This window comes from Erpetoichthys calabaricus, chromosome 2 (assembly GCF_900747795.2).
Source record: "Erpetoichthys calabaricus chromosome 2, fErpCal1.3, whole genome shotgun sequence".
Classification (NCBI taxonomy): domain Eukaryota; kingdom Metazoa; phylum Chordata; class Cladistia; order Polypteriformes; family Polypteridae; genus Erpetoichthys; species Erpetoichthys calabaricus.
The window spans coordinates 19632047-19644191 of record NC_041395.2 but is presented as its reverse complement, the minus strand read 5'-3'; the positions used below and the strand labels follow the sequence as shown (position 1 = coordinate 19644191).

Genomic DNA, 12145 nt, shown 5'->3' with positions numbered 1-12145 from the left:
TCATCTAGAATGGACTTGCCTGTAGGCCACCCAACTTGGTATGAGACCTCAACCAATTGTTCTCCTTGATCACTACCAGTAGGCCATGCTGTAGTTATTATGAGTCTTCACGGAGTTCTGGCCATTTGTGACTACCTGTTGGTGGTACTGTATTAGTTATGAGGACTCATGAAGGCCAGATGATAAGTAAATGATAAGTAGGACATAGAAAGTAGTGTATCATTAGGGTCACCTGGAATGAAGTTGCCTGTAGGCCACCCAACTTGGTATGAGACCTCAACCAATTGTTCTTCTTGATCACTACCAGTAGTACATGCTGTAGTTATTATGAGTCTTTGCAGAGTTCTGGCGATCAATGACTACCAGTAGGTGGTTCTGTATTAGTTATAAGGCCTTGTGAAGTTCTTCCTCAGTCCACACCAACTGACCACACTGTTACATTTGCTCTCTTTCTCTCACTCGCCTGGCTCCTTTGATGGTGAAATAATAAGTGGGACACAAGGGACCTTGACCACTGTTCATCTAGAGAATGGTGTATTATTAGGGTTATCCAGTGCAGACTTGCTCCATAAGCCACACAACTTGTTATATGACCTCAACAAATTCTTCTCCTTGATCACTACCATTAGGCCATGCTGTAGTTATTATGAGTCTTCACTGAGTTCTGGCCATTAGTGACTACTGGATGGTGGTGCTGTATTAGTTATGAGGCCTCATGAAGGCCAGATGATAAGTAAATGATAAGTAGGACGTAGAAAGTAGTGTATTATTAGTGTAATCTAGAATGGACTTGACTGTAGGCCACCCAACTTGGTATGAGACCTCAACCAATTCTTCTCCTTGATAACACCCAGTAGGCCATGCTGTAATTATTATGAGTCTTCACGGAGTTCTGGCCATTTGTGACTACCTGTTGGTGGTACTGTATTAGTTATGAGGACTCATGAAGGCCAGATGATAAGTAAATGATAAGTAGGACATAGAACGTAGTGTATCATTAGGGTCGCCTGGAATAGAGTTGCCTGTAGGCCACACAACTTGGTTTAAGTACTACAAGCCATACTATAGTTATTATGGAATTCCAGTCCTGAATCACAACCAGTAGGTGGTGCTGTAATTGTAATGAGGCACCAGGAGTCGTGGTCCTCAGTCACTAGTCTTCTACCCTGTATTGTATTAGAGCCACATGAAGTTCTGGCCCTCGATTCTCAGCAGCCGACCCCTCTGTTCTGCCCACCTGGCTTTTTTTGTGGAATCTTTGCTCAGACGAGCCGTGCTGACACCTGCCTCACATAAAAGCGAGACCCACTACTACACCACTTGCTCATTCTGCTCCATCCCCAATTGCCAGCCTTGGCAGCCCACCCTGCTCTTATCGCTGCGACAATTTGCATTCATTTTCTAGACTTTTCCATGGTGAGCCGGTCTGCTTTGCAGGAAGTGCCAATCACTGCTGCTAAGAGCCGCTCACCCACACAACAATCCCTGCTGCGATGCTCTCTGCAAATCCGCACATGCGTGTGCAAGTGAGAAAGGGGGAGAGGGATGGGGGTGGGAGTGGAGGGGGGGGGGGGGGCCTGGGAGTCCCTGCAGTAGCAGCAGCCCCGGCAGCCACAGCCTCACCGGTGACTCCTTCTCACAAGTGGTCGCATCATCAGACGGCTATTTCAGGGGTTGATTCCGGCAGATCAGTATGGAAAGCCGGAAGTGTGCTGGGGGTGGGGGGGGTGTGGGGAGGGGGGAGTGGCCATGAGGCAGCTTCTGAGTGGGCTGGAAGGGGCTATATAAAGCCAGGGCTGCCTGCTTCGGATCAGTGAGACAGCGAGGAGAGAAGCAAGCTGAGCAAGCAGCCTTTTCCAGCTGGAGAGACGTTCGCTGCCATAAAGCCAACTGCAAGCTGCCGTTGCAAAGGATTTTTAAAGGATCTGCTGGAGAAAAAGCCCAGCCAAGGAAATTAAAGGCTGAGCAACTGAAGCCCCTTGTACATCTACCGGGCTAAAAATAAAGAAAGTGCTCCAAACTTCAGGAAGCACGCAGGAGCGGCAGACAGCTCTTCATAGATCCTTAGTGGAAAGGTCCATCTTCTGTGGCGTCGACGAGCCGAGAGCACCCAAGAGCCGAGGATGATGGCTGCAAGGCATGTCGAGCTCACCGGGTACCACGCAGCAGTGCCCGCTCACTTTCTGGCTATGGAGGAGTTCCCCCAGCCACTGCCCGTCCCTAAAGCTACCGCTCGGGGCAAAGCACGCCAGAGGAGGCCCCGTCAGTCCCGCTTTAAGACCCAACCTGTGACATTCGCTGAAATTGTCGAGGTAGAGGAGGAAGGGGCTTCTCCCATGGAAGAGGAGAGGGCGAGGAAGTCCTTCTTGCAGTCACTGGAGAGCCTGAGGCGAAGCACACAGAACCTCCACAGCGGTGGGTCACGGGGATGGGCGACGTCCTCGTCCCTGCAGGGCAGCGTGGACTCCAGCGACTCGGATTCCGCCCAGTAACATGGACTACTTGGACTACCGGGACGCTCAGGTGCTTCATAATGAAGTCTCTGACTGTTTTTTAATGTACTTTTATTTTTATTATTATTTTTTTTCTGGCCAAATATTTTAAGCAAACAGCTGAACTGATGAGGCACGTGTGGAGTGGGATGCAGGAGCAGCAGAAGTCGAAGGCAAGGGGCGCTGAAGCAGGGGTAGGACTTGGAGTGATGTCACGTTACAAGTGTGCAGTCCGTGTGCGGGTACATATGTGTACGTCAGGCTGCACACGCCAACCGGAAAGAGGCGCTTTACTTGGCTGGTTTGCCCAATGTTAATATATACAGATGTATATTTTGAAATATTAATAATGATGAAGGCTAAAAGTGTTATTTTCATTATACTCAAATATATTTTATGGAAATGTATGGAATATATACATATAGCATATCTTAATGCACTGTCGTGTTATTTCCAGTCACAATATGCTTGAATCAGTTCAGAGCCTGGACAGCATGGTTGTCTTTTACAACTCGATATTAAGAGATGGGTCTGAGGTGGGGGGGCATTTGAAACTGGGGACTGCATGGAGCTTCAGTCAGAGGGGAAAACTGTGGACATCAAAGATTGGGACGTACCAGGGACTGGGATGGGAGTGGGAAGAACTGGAGGGGGGGGGGGGGGGTGCAGCCATGCTATTGGACGAGGCAGCACTGACGGACTTTCGTTACTTTACTACTTTTGATAATGGCAGTGAGACTTTCTGTTTTTATATCATTGTGTTAAGGAAATTTATATTGCAATTTTACACAAATGTTATAATACAAAAATTTGTAAAACTGGTACTTTCTTACAAATATAATAAAGGATCTAAAATATCTTTGGAGAGTTTGTCTTTTCTGTTGATGCTGAGTAGGGGCCACCTCAGTGATCTGTCTAGGTATCAACTATATAGTGCCTTTCACATCCATCTATCTATCTGCATAGTGCCTTACATATCAAACTGCTGTACTGTACAGTACATGACTTATTTAAAGCTTTTGCATAGTCTCTTCCAAATGCATCTATTACATACTGCCTTACAAATCTATCTAAAATATAGTACATTATATATGTATTTCTGTATATAGTGCCTTACATGTACAATGATCTGTTGTATAACACCTTACATAATCTTTCTATTATATAGTGCCTTTCACATATGTATCTATCTATCTATTGATTATATAGCTCCATATATATCTATCTACTTAACATAACTTTCTCTTATATAGTGTCTTACATATCTATCTATTATATAGTGCCTTACATTTCTATCAATTATATAATATCTTACATATCTGTCTATTATATAGCATATTATTTATCTAGCTCTATTATACGACATTAGCTCTATCTATCTATCTATCTATCTATAGTGCCTTTCGTATCTATCTATCTATCTATTATATAGTGCCTTTTCCATCTATCTATCTATTATATAGTGCCTTTCACATATGTATCTATCTATCTATTGATTATATAGCTCCGTATATATTTATCTACTTAACATAACTTTCTCTTATATAGTGTCTTACATATCTGTCTATTATATAGCATATTATTCATCTAGCTCTATTATACGACATTAGCTCTATTATATGACATTGTATATATCTACCTTTTTATTATATAGTGTCTTACATATCTATCTATTATATAGTGCCTTACATTTCTATCAATTATATAATATCTTACATATCTGTCTATTATATAGCATATTATTCATCTATCTCTATTATACGACATTAGCTGTGTTATATGACATTGTATATATCTACCTTTTTATTATATAGTGTCTTACATATCTATCTATTATATAGTGCCTTACATTTCTATCAATTATATAATATCTTACATATCTGTCTATTATATAGCATATTATTCATCTATCTCTATTATACGACATTAGCTGTGTTATATGACATTGTATATATCTACCTTTTTATTATATAGTGTCTTACATATCTATCTATTATATAGTGCCTTACATTTCTATCAATTATATAATATCTTACATATCTGTCTATTATATAGCATATTATTCATCTATCTCTATTATACGACATTAGCTCTGTTATATGACATTGTATATATTTACCTTTTTATTATATGGTGTCTTACCTTCTTTCTATCTATCATTATGTAGTGACTATTTATTTGTTTATTATATAGCACCTTACATCTCCATCTCTTTCTATCTATTATATAGCATCTTACATACAGTATTAATCTCTCTATTATTTGGTGCATTTCATATTTATATCTTTTATAAAGTGCCTTACATATTTACCTGTCTTTTTTATTACATAGTGCCTTACATACTTGTATGTATCTATTTTATAGCATCTATAGCACATAACTTATCTACCTATTATATGGCACCTTTACATATCCGTCTCACTGTTACATAGTGCCTTACATTTCTAGCTATTATTTAGTACATTTCTTATCTATATCCATTATATACATTTTTATCTTTCAGTCTATTCATTATATAGTGCCTTACAGATGTCTTTTTATTACAAAATGCTTTAACAACAACAACAACATTTATTTGTATAGCACATTTTCATACAAATAATGTAGCTCAAAGTGCTTTTAGACATCTGTTTCTTATATAGTGTCTCTCATATTCATCAATCTATCATACAATGCCTTAGTATCTGTCTGTCTACCTGTCCACTCTCGGTGGTCTAGCCTCTTAAGTGAGATCTGGCCCTTTGTGTTAGTTATGGTGGGATCAGATTTTGAATCACAGGGTCTTCAATTAAAACAGGAGGCGGCGGGGATGCCCACAGCTTAGTACTGCTGCCTGCCAGGTCCTGTGGACCGAGTCCAGTTTGTGATCCATTGTCTTGTTGGTGTAGAGTTTACATGTTCTCCTCGTGATTGTGTGACTTCTCTTTAAGCTAAGCCAGTTTTCTCTCACATGTAGGCTGGGTTACCTGGTGTGAGGGCGCATGTTGCCCTGTGATGGACTGGTGCATCCTCATGCACTTTGGAAAAGCCACACATACTTATATATGTAGTGAGTGCCATGGAGGACAGATGGGCATGACATCTTGCCGAGACCCCCATATGTTAGGCGGGGTCCCAACTTCGATACCTGCCGGGGTTCATGGGAAGTGGAGTCTGGAAGTGCAGCCCTGTTGGGGTCTCTGGGTACCATGAGGGGGGAACTGTCAGTGGAGGACACTCCTGGTTCTCAAACAACTTGGAAGTGCTCCCCACAAATCATGCTGGGGAACTGGGAGGCTTTCCAGGTCCAGCATAAAAGGAGTCAGAGATGGGAAGCAATGAGTGACACTCAACTGGAGGCGGAAGATGAAGGAAGCATTTCACTGTTTTGTGTGATTACATTTTTATAACATTAAAAATCCATTATATGAACCTGTGACTGTGTTTGGGTATTATTGGTCTGGGGTTTGGGGCTTGGTGGCACCCCCTACTGGTTACTATATATGTACTATTCTATATATATATATATATATATATATATATATATATAGTAAGCCCTCAAACCTCAGACACAGCAACACAGTCAACAGTCCCAGGTTTCTCCTACAATATAAATGCAGTCACAACTCTTTATCCCTTTTCTCCTCCTCCTCCTCTACTTCTCTTTCAGACTTGACTTTTCCGGAAAGGGTGGCGCGGTCCTTTACAACTTGAGCCTGAGAGTACTTCTGAGGCAACAAGAGTACCAACCAGGAAGCACTTCTGAGTAAGGAAGAACCTCTCCATGTTACCATCAGTTACCGTTTTGGCACACAAAGACCCCAACAGGGCTGTCTAACAAATAACTACAACTCCCATGAAGCCCTGCAGGTGTCTGAACAGGAACCATAGCTGGAGAGATTCTGCCACCCAGCATACTGGAGGAACACAAGGCATCTGTTGTGATGTAAGATTTTGCATATAACTTGATAAGTATTTTGTATGTCTTTATTTGTAATTTAGGCAAAGCCATGTAATATTAGTGTCACATTAGTGTGAAGCATTCATGTTTACCCCCACCAGGAATGGGTCTCTTTGAATTTTACGACATTGGGGTTGAATGTGCCTTAAACCAGTTTGGCGAGTATTTCTCTGCTAAAGTCTTTCAACCCCCGCAAGGAAGCCAGGTTGCCTAACATATGGTCTTGGGGGGGGGGGGGGGGGGGGGGTGGCAGGTTTTAAAATGTTGTATTCCCCCATTGGTCTGAAGTATGGCTTGTATCAGAAGCCTTTAAGTACCATGAGGGATGGACAGAGAATCTATAAATCTGCTTGCTCAGCCACATTCTCTCTCTCTCACTAACCTCTGATGATGAAGAAGCATTTCTCTTACTAACATATGATGAAGACCATCACACCATGAACTGAAAAAGACAACACAATGAGCTCGGCAGCCATATTGAGACAGGCATGCGGCCTGTTCTGAAGAAAGCTGAGCACCAATGAGGCCTTAACTGGAGACATTTTAAGTAACTAACAAGTCTGTGTGCCGCCTGAAACTACACATCAGCATTTATCAGGTTGTATGGTTGCCAATATTCAAATTTACTTTGCTTATTGTTATTATTTATGAATATTACCAATAATACATTACTTAAAGTGTAACTTAACTCCTGCTTGTCTTTTTACTACACCTAATTGCCTATAGATGTAGAAGGGAAGGTGGGGAGAAGTCATAAAGTACAATACCTTATAAACAGTGGTAAGTCTGTGAGATTTGAGGCATTCTGACAAAGGCGACATATTAATAATACAAAATGGGAAAGTAGAGTGATAGAGAGCTCTACCAAGACAAAACAGCATCCTAGCTGGGATAGACACCACTAAGCAAACTGGTCGGGAAGCCTGCTCTTCCACATCCCAGCTGGGTAAGTACCTAGTCATCTCAGCTGGGATGTATTCTGCGACAGTGTACATATGCAGCATTGGGTGCCCTATAGAATGTGCCAGCCCACCACAGTGCCAACGCTCACTCTCACCTAAGATGCCTGTCTTTGGGGTGGCAGACTGGGACTGGCTGTGGAATTTGAACCCAAAATGCTGGATGCCCGATTGAATAACACTAAGCAGTGTGCTGCTTCAGAGCAGAAAGCAAAACATGTCATGCAGCATTCATATCATTTTATCTATCCATCCATCCATCCATCCTCTTCCGCTTATCCGAGGTCGGATCGCGGGGGCAACAGCTTGAGCAGAGATGCCCAGACTTCCCTCTCTCCGGCCACTTCTTCTAGCTCTTCCGGGAGAATCCCAAGGCGTTCCCAGGCCAGCTGGTAGACACAGTCCCTCCAGCGTGTCCTGGGTCTTCCCCGGGGCCTCCTCCCAGTTGGACATGCCCAGAACACCACCTGATCAGATGCCCGAGCCACCTCATCTGACTCCTCTCGATGCGGAGGAGCAGCGGCTCTACTCTGAGCCCCTCCCGGATGACTGAGCTTCTCACCCTATCTTTAAGGGAGAGCCCAGACACCCTGCGGAGGAAACTCATTTCAGCCGCTTGTATTCGTGATCTCGTTCTTTCGGTCACTACCCATAGCTCATGACCATAGGTGAGGGTAGGAACATAGATCGACTGGTAAATTGAGAGCTTTGCCTTGAGGCTCAGCTCCTTTTTCACCACGACAGACCGATGCAGAGCCCGCATCAATGTGGACGCCGCACCGATCCGCCTGTCGATCTCACGCTCCATTCTTCCCTCACTCGTGAGATACTTGAACTCCTCCACTTGAGGCAGGATATCGCTCCCAGCCCTGAGAGGGCACTCCACCCTTTTCCGGCTGAGGACCATGGTCTCGGATTTGGAGGTGCTGATTCCCATCCCAGCCGCTTCACACTCAGCTGCGAACCAATCCAGAGAGAGCTGAAGATCATGGCCTGATGAAGCAAACAGGACAACATCATCATGCAAAAAGCAGTGACCCAATCCTGAGTCCACCAAACCGGACCCCCTCAACGCCCTGGCTGCGCCTAGAAATTCTGTCATATAATTTTAGAAGAAGAAAATCAAATTATAACACATCATTATAAAGAATGAGATATTCCCAAAAAAACAGGCATGGCAGACAGTACAGGCCTGGTTTTATTTCTCACATCACCATTCCCCTGTCCTTTTTGATTAATTATTATGCTACGACTAGATGTACGAGGTGTGATCAAAAAATACGGTGAATGTTTTAAAAAAGAAGCGTTTATTACAGTTGTCACACACGTGCATTTAGGAGAAAGTCGGCAAGCTCAAAGGTGAGTGAAACATCACGAGATGGAGGCTTGATACGCGGTAACGATGCCTCTCTCTCTGTCTTCCCGTCAGAAAAAAAGAAGATGGACGGACTCTAAAGAAGGCCGCTTAAAACGTCACCTCCGACCCAACCAGATGACGTATCTTCCAGCCCCTTCATGTGACTTCAATTCCAGCTCCTCCGGATGACATCGCTCACCATGCCACATGACTTCCAGTCCATCCTTGATGACGTCGCTTCCGTCCCACAGCTTCGACGTCATCTCCTGCCAACTCACTTCCCGTTTCCATTTTGTTTTTCACTGTATTAAAACGCCATTTTGTTGTAATACGATTGTCAAATACTTAACGTTTTTGATCCACTACAAAGTGTTTTGTCTTTTGGACATTATGCGGGGACGGTCCCCAAACCTTTATGTTTTGTGAGAGACTCTTATTTGAAGAAATCTACAACAACAACAACGTCATTTATTTTTATAGCACATTTTCATACAAGTAATGTAGCTCAAAGTGCTTTACAGGATGAAGAAAGAGAAAAAAAGATAAAGTAAGAATTAAAATAAGACAACACTAATTAACATAAAATAAGAGTAAGGTCCGATGGCCAGGGAGGACAGAAAAAACAAAAAACGGCTGGAGAAAAAAATAAAATCTGCAGGGGTTCCAGGCCATGAGACCACCCAGCACACTCTAGGCATTCTACCTAACATCAATGATCAGTCCTCTTTGTATTTAGGGTTCTCACAGAAGGACTTGATGCTGATGGTCATGTAGACGTCTGGCCTTTAATCCATCAATATAGGAACATCATGGTGCTTTGAGTAGATGGTGGTGCCGCAGGTCGCCACCACAGAAAACCAGGAAAAGAAACAGAAGAGAGAGTAGGGGTTAGTATGGATTTTAGAGCCACCATGAATGGCTATGATAATTAATTAAATATACAGAGTATCAGATTTAAACTGAAATGAAGTTATGAGAAGGCCATGTTAAAATAACGTGTTTTCAGCAGTGTTTTAAAGTGCTCCACTGTATCAGCCTGGCGACTTTCTATCAGTTAGCTATTCCAGATTGTAGGTGCATAACAGCAGAACGCCTCCCGCCTCACCACTTCTTTTAAGTTTAGGTCTTGGAATTCTAAGCAGACGCTCATTTGAGGATCTAAGGTTACGATTTGGGGTGTAAGGTGTCAGACATTCAGATATATAAGATGGAGCAGATTATTGAAGGCTTTATAAACCATAATCAGAATTTTAAAGTCAATCCTGAATGACACAGGTAACCAGTGTAGTGACATCAAAACTGAAGAGATGTGCTCGGATTTTCTTTTCCTAGTTAGGATTCTAGCAGCTGCATTCTGCACTCGTTGCAAACGATTTATGTCTTTTTTTGGGTGGTCCTGAGAGGAGTGCTTTACAGTAATCTAGTCGACTGAAAACAAACGCGTGAACTAATTTCTCAGCATCTTTCAATGATATAAGAGGTCTAACTTTTGCTATGTTTCTTAAGTGAAAAAATGCTGTCCTAGTTAATATGCGATTTAAAATTCAGATTACAGTCAACAGTTACCCCTAAGCTTTTTACCTCCGTTTTGACTTTTAATCCTAATGCATCAAGTTTATTTCTAATAACATCATTATATCCATTATTGCCAATCACTAAAATTTCTGTTTTCTCTTTATTTAGCTTGAGAAAGTTATTATTCATCCATTCTGAGATAGAAGTTAGACATTGTGTTAGTGAGTCAAGAGAATCGGGGTCATCAGGTGCAATTGATAAATACAGCTGTGTGTACAACAAGTAAATAAACAAATGGTGCAAAAAGTTGCAAAAAAAGTTCTGCGACGCTATATACAAATGGAAAGAATAATAACTATTGCACTATCGGGTTATTGCACATAATTTAAATATTGCACAATAATGATGATCATGTGCAGTGAGTAGTGGATGTTGGACCCTGAGAGTAATGATATTGTACAGTATACAGATATTACAGTTAGAAATATATCCATTTAGAAACACAAGTAAGACATTGTGTTAGTGAATCAAGAGAATTGGGGTCATCAGGTTCAATTGATAAATACAGTTGTGTGTCATCAGCATAGCTGTGGTAGCTCACGCTATGCCCCGAGATAATCTGATCTAAAAATCTGATCTATCACACAGTAAAAGATTTCCAACTACTAGCACCCCTCCAAATACTCTCCTCCACTTCGAATGCACTTATCCCAACGCTCCTGCCACTTTGCGGAGCAGTTCTGGAAGTTTTCTTCCGAGAGTGTTTTTAGTTGGGCTGTCATGGCTGCCTGAATATCCGAATCTTCTTATGTGATATCATCAACTGTTAAATTCTGCTCCATACTTCTAAAAAATTTTTTATTTTTATACTGTATTGAGGATTACTTGTGTTCTGTTCTGTGTATTGTATTGTATTGACCCCCTTCTCTTTGACACCCACTGCACGCCCAACCTATCTGGAAAGGGGTCTCTCTTTGAACTGCCTTTCCCAAGGTTTCTTCCATTTTTTCCCTACAAGGGTTTTTTGGGAGTTTTTTCTCGTCTTCTTAGAGAGTCAAGGCTGGGGGGCTGTCAAGAGGCAGGGCCTGTTAAAGCCCATTGCGGCACTTCTTGTGCCCGATTAGACGTGCCCGGAACACCTCACCAGGGAGGCGTCCAGGAGGCATCCTGATCAGATGCCCGAGCCACCTCATCTGACTCCTCTCGATACGGAGGAGCAGCGGCTCTACTCTGAGCCCCTCCCGGATGACTGAGCTTCTCACCCTATCTTTAAGGGAGAGCCCAGACACCCTGCGGAGGAAACTCATTTCAGCCGCTTGTATTCACGATCTCGTTCTTTCGGTCACTACCCATAGCTCATGACCATAGGTGAGGGTAGGAACATAGATCAACTGGTAAATTGAGAGCTTCGCCTTGCGGCTCAGCTCCTTTTTCACCACGACAGACCGATGCAGCGCCCGCATTACTGCGGATGCCGCACCGATCCGCCTGTCGATCTCACGCTCCATTCTTCCCTCACTCGTGAACAAGACCCCGAGATACTTGAACTCCTCCACTTGAGGCAGGATCTCGCTACCAACCCTGAGAGGGCACTCCACCCTTTTTATTGTATTGTATTGAATGTCCTCAATGGATTGAAATTGTTTGCCTTTCGTGACCATTTTCAATTTAGGGAACAGCCAGAAGTCTCACGGTGCCGAAAAAGTTGGATGCGGACACAGCGTAATGTTTTTATTCGACAGAAATTGTCATACTAGAAGGGATGTGTGACAAGGAGCGTTGTCATGATGAAGAATGAAACCGTTTCAACATTTTCCTTGGTTATTGATGTTAAAGGACGTCCTGATCTTTTCTCATCTTCAATCGAGTCAGATCCATTACG

At 42.8% G+C, this 12145-nt stretch overlaps 1 protein-coding gene across 1 annotated transcript; it reads left to right on the top strand.

Annotated features, from left to right (window-relative positions):
• The first annotated feature begins 1808 nt into the window (after positions 1 to 1808).
• On the top strand, positions 1809 to 3351 carry c2h11orf96 (chromosome 2 C11orf96 homolog). Its single transcript, XM_028791035.2, has one exon. The coding sequence runs from the start codon at positions 2124 to 2126 to the stop codon at positions 2490 to 2492; it is 369 nt and encodes a 122-aa protein (XP_028646868.1). The 5' UTR covers positions 1809 to 2123; the 3' UTR covers positions 2493 to 3351.
• Positions 3352 to 12145: the final 8794 nt, after the last annotated feature.

Coding starts and splice junctions, on each gene's coding strand:
- c2h11orf96 (XM_028791035.2), top strand. CDS start 2,124: ATGATGGCTGCAAGGCATGTCGAGCTCACCGGGTACCACGCAGCAGTG.